Source organism: Auxenochlorella protothecoides (genome assembly GCF_000733215.1).
Source record: "Auxenochlorella protothecoides strain 0710 unplaced genomic scaffold scaffold110, whole genome shotgun sequence".
Taxonomy (NCBI): domain Eukaryota; kingdom Viridiplantae; phylum Chlorophyta; class Trebouxiophyceae; order Chlorellales; family Chlorellaceae; genus Auxenochlorella; species Auxenochlorella protothecoides.
In genome coordinates, this window is record NW_011934381.1 from 1 (window position 1) to 4,449 (window position 4,449).

The window sequence follows — 4,449 nt, forward strand, 5'->3', positions numbered from 1 at the left end:
TACCCTCACCTAGGCGATCACCTCCGCCGCCTGTCAAGAAGCCGCCACCTCCGCCGCCTGTCAAGAAGCCGCCACCTCCATCTCGTAAGTCAACACCCCCGCCTCCGAGCAAGAGGTCGCCTCCAGCCCATTAATTACCCCGCCCACCCCCAACGAAGAAGTTGCCTGTGCCATCTGCAAAGATGTCCCCGCCACCTCCAAAGGCAAGGTTGCCGCCTCTTCCCGCCAAATAGTCATCGCCACTTGCAATCAAGAGGCCTCCACCACGCCCTTGAGTGATAAATGTGCTGTTCAAGGCAGAACAGCTGCCTCCTTCGATCCAGAGGTCCCCTCCAATGAGGAAATCGCTGCTGATCGGCGGAGGGGACTCCGATGCAGTGAGTAGAGATCCACCCCATCAATGCCCACGACCGGAGCTAGTCGTTCATCCGGACGGGGAGGGTCTTCTTCCACAAGGCAAACGAGCCTCTCCACTTTGGAAGTATTTCTTTCGTGTATTTGAAACTTTTGCTTGCGCAATTGGTTGATCTCAAGCTGTTCGTGTCAGCAAGTCACAAGGGCATTGGAATGGGCAGGGTGATCGAGGAGCGACTCATGAACATCTGGAAAAGGACTATCTGCGGAAGACTGCGTGTCGTTCCGAAGTTGAGGCAGTCGACGAATGTCTTCTAGTTTGGGGTCCCAGGATTCGTGGGCTAGTGTGTATTACTTAACTCGCCAAGACTGTGTAGCCCTTGCTGAGTTTCCTCTCCAAAACACCATGCTAACCCAGTAGTTCAACAAAGGGTTCCAAGATACAAAACTTGAATCCTAACTGCAGAAGACATCCGCCAACCTGCGTTTGCCCATGTTCTCATCAATCTCCCGGTAGGGGTTTTCATATAGACAGCTCAGGCTCCAAGAAGAGGTAAGAAGAGAATCTGAGACCGGGCGCACGTTCTGCCACGACGTCCTTCAGCCCCAAATTGGGGGTGAGTGGAGGCGGTCTGTTTGCGACATCATTATTTGTCAATGATTCACACAAAGATGGGAGTGCGTAGTTTTCTCAGAGGCTCAACCGGAGGACTGCGGGGCCGGACAATATTCACCAGATCTGCTGAGGCTGGGTAGCAATTTAATCTCCAGGAGCAGGACTTTGGTCGGCATGCCCTGTATAAGATCAACCCTGTCTGTGCCGAAGTCTGTTGGGAAGATCCAATCTTGGAAGCGCCAGGTGGAGATGCTGTCCGGGCTCCTAATCCAATTGCTTGCCAGCGCAAGACATAATCCGTCCGCAGTACTTCCGGATGTTGTGAGGTGTCGATTTCCGGCGCATCTTTAGCCTGGTTCATCAACCCACTGAAAGGGCGAACGCCTCCGAAAGTACTGCTCAGCAGAAAAGGAGTACATTCTCTGGCAATAGGCGCATAAATTGGTTCTTCCAGAGATTGCAGAACGGTAAAAGCACAGCTCGCGCACAGCCAATTGGAGGCCAGGGCTATGCGGGCGTTCCTGCGTTTTCCTGCCGTCTCTCTGGCGTTCGTCCTCTTCCTGCACACCTCCATTGTCGTAAAGGTAAGTATTGCTCCCTACATGAGAGTAGTTATGATGAATTCACCTCGCAGCCTTATACCGCATCGATCTATCCTCCTAGCATGCCGATTGCCTCCCAATGCTCAGGCGGACTGCGACCTCAGTATTGGGTTCTTCAGCCTTCCCACGGTTCTGTGAGTCGACCAGTGTGCTGCATATTATCTGAATTATATTCTAGATCGTCGTATTCCTTGTTAATGGCTACGCGCGCTAATCATGATGGTGAGGGCCCTGACTGTGCAGGTACAATGGCACGCTATTCCTCGCCTCCGGGGACACCCCCAGTGAATACTGCAAGTGAGTCTCGGCGCGTGCACCTGCGTGGTAAATTCACGCTGTCCGGTCCCTGGATGCGATGAATCACTCGGGATGAGTGGGTGCAGCCCTGTCATCGAACCCCGCTCCCTTCTATTCCCCCAGGCTCAAGGGCTATGCCTCGCACGCTTACCTCAAGACAGGAGCCATGACCCGCAGTAACCCCTTCCCCTACGCTAAAATCAGTACCTTGGCCATCGAAAGCTGGAATATCTGCGTCCCCTGCGATAGCGCCGAGTGTGCCTGTTCCTACATCCAGATAATTGAGTGTTTGCCAGAAGGCGTGGAGAAGTGCGAATCCCCAAACGCCCCAGAATGGGCCACCATTGGTACTGGGAACAACGGATTCGCGAATCATGGCAACTACAACTTAGGCTACAAGAACAACGGTGGGTTGGATTGGTTGTGCATGTCGCATTGCTGCCCGGCTGACAGTGTCTGAACAGACACACAAGCATGCGCGCACGCACACCGCCGTGCAGGCAACGGCAACATCGGGACATCCAATGTTGGGAACAACAACATTGGGGAATCGATCATCTGCAACAACAAGCGTGGCGATTCCCCGTGCACTGTGACGGATCTCCAAACGTCAGAGACTGCAGTCGTGCTGCCAGTGCCCCCAATGCCTCCACCGCCCCCACCCCCACCCTCCCCCTCGCCCCCCCCGGGGAACGGGCGGCTGTGACCCCGGCATCAGCTTTGTCACACTTCCCACAGTCGAGTGAGTGGGACAGATGAGGGGCTTGCAGCTTACTGGTTAGCCCGCCATGACCCTGCGATCCAGACATGCCCTCACCACCTTCACGCTCTGCGCCGCGCCCCTCGCTATGCAGGGTCGCTGGCGCTGTGTCCTTGCTGGATCCAGAGTCTGCCGGCGCATACTGCCAGTGAGGCCTTGTGATGGTGTGGGCTGTATGGGCTGCAGTATCACTGTCCAGCATCCCTTAAGGGGAAGATACAACCTGCCCACCAGGGTGGTAGCCGGTCATTGCCCAACCCCCTTCCACTCGGTTCCCTCCCCCGACTCAGGCGCAAGGGTTACGGAGGCGGAGCGTTCGTTGCCAAGACCATCAGTATTTCCGAGACCTCGCCCTTTGACTTCCCAATCAATGTGACGAGTCTTGCACCTCTGACTCAGTGCACCCCCAGGGGAGCATCCACCTGCCAGGCTGTCGGCATGGTCCAGTGCATGCCTACCGGGGTTTCGCAGTGCGTCGCAAACAGGGATGGCAACGTCGGCACCGGGAACGTCGGGAAGAACAACTACGGCAACTACAACATCGGAGATGGAAACTTTGGTGGGCCAGGATGGTGGGTGTAGCTGGCTTGGGTGTTGCAAATCCGAGGTCCGGTACCAATCTCCATGCTGCAACCTTTCGTTCTGCAGGCAACCACAACAAGGGGAACAACAACGTTGGAAACTGGCTCGTGGGCGACAAGTTCACATGCAACTACGCAAACACCAGCGCTTGCGCCCTTTTCTTCCTGAGAACCGAGGACACCCTGGACGTCACCCCTCCACCCCCACCGTCCCCCCCACCATCCCCGCCCCCCTCACAAGTGTGCGATCCCCGCAACCCCATCCTGGCCCTGCCCACAATAGAGTGAGTGGGCGCCTCGTGTGGTGGGGTGCAGTGCACAGCATGCAGTTGTCAGGAGTGATTGACGTACTGGGAGGAACTCATCCCTTGATTGAGCAGTCCGTGGCAACTCCACAACCCTAATGCAATAGGTACCTAGGCACCCTCTATCTGGTCTCTGCCGGAGGCTTGGACTCATACTGCCGGTAGGTGCCTCTAGATGCGGTCTAGGGGCCATGCTCTAGCTTGTCAGTGCTGTTCTCGGTTACGATGGCAGACTACTGCATCTTGAGGTTGGGCATGGGCCTCCTTTCTCCACGCTTTGCCTGTTGTCCCTTGCAACCCCAGCTTCCCCTTCGCCCCCTTCCATATGGCAGGAGGAAGGGATACACAGGAGCAGGGTATTGGGAGGTGGTCAACGTGGCCCCAGATGCTCCTTTCACTCCGTTCCAGATCGCCTCGCTCAACCCTGAGACGCTGGAGATCTGCACCCCAACCAAGTCGTACCACTGCCCAGCCCTCACTGTGGTCGAGTGCCTCGCCAATGGCGTGCCGAGATGCGTACAGGATGCGAATGGGAACCTGGGCAACGGCAACGTGGGGTCTCACAACATCGGGCACAACAATCAAGGCAGTAACAACAGAGGTGAGTGAACCAGGGGGACATCTTTCTTCCGCCCCTTTCCAGCCAGACCCAGCCTGAGCCTCGAGCACATCATCACAATACAGGTAGTCAGAACAAAGGAGATTCCAACATCGGGAGCGGGAACACGGGATCGAATATCGTCTGCAACAACTTGGTAGCTCAAGACGAAGCCCAGTGCAGCATAGCAGCATTGAAAACATCAGATACTCTGATCGTGTACCCTCATCCTCCACCCTCCCCTGCTGCCAGCCCTTCTCCAGCCCCTACCCCTGCCCCACACCCCTCACCAGTCACACCCGCGCCTGCCCCGGCAAGTCCTCCGCCGGCCATCAG

General features: G+C 56.3%; 1 protein-coding gene across 1 annotated transcript in view; it reads left to right on the plus strand.

The window, feature by feature from the left end:
• Positions 1-1,479: 1,479 nt before the first annotated feature.
• F751_0632 (putative PPE family protein PPE24) overlaps positions 1,480-4,449 on the plus strand; it is a gene marked incomplete at both ends in the record, with an annotated part of 4,235 nt that continues 1,265 nt past the window's right edge. Inside the window, 8 exons of the mRNA XM_011402651.1 lie at positions 1,480-1,554; positions 1,660-1,706; positions 1,993-2,276; positions 2,370-2,454; positions 2,920-3,001; positions 3,101-3,188; positions 3,278-3,494; positions 3,848-4,116. Coding sequence (XP_011400953.1) covers positions 1,480-1,554; positions 1,660-1,706; positions 1,993-2,276; positions 2,370-2,454; positions 2,920-3,001; positions 3,101-3,188; positions 3,278-3,494; positions 3,848-4,116 — 1,147 coding nt within the window. The remainder of the gene's footprint in view (positions 1,555-1,659; positions 1,707-1,992; positions 2,277-2,369; positions 2,455-2,919; positions 3,002-3,100; positions 3,189-3,277; positions 3,495-3,847; positions 4,117-4,449) is intronic.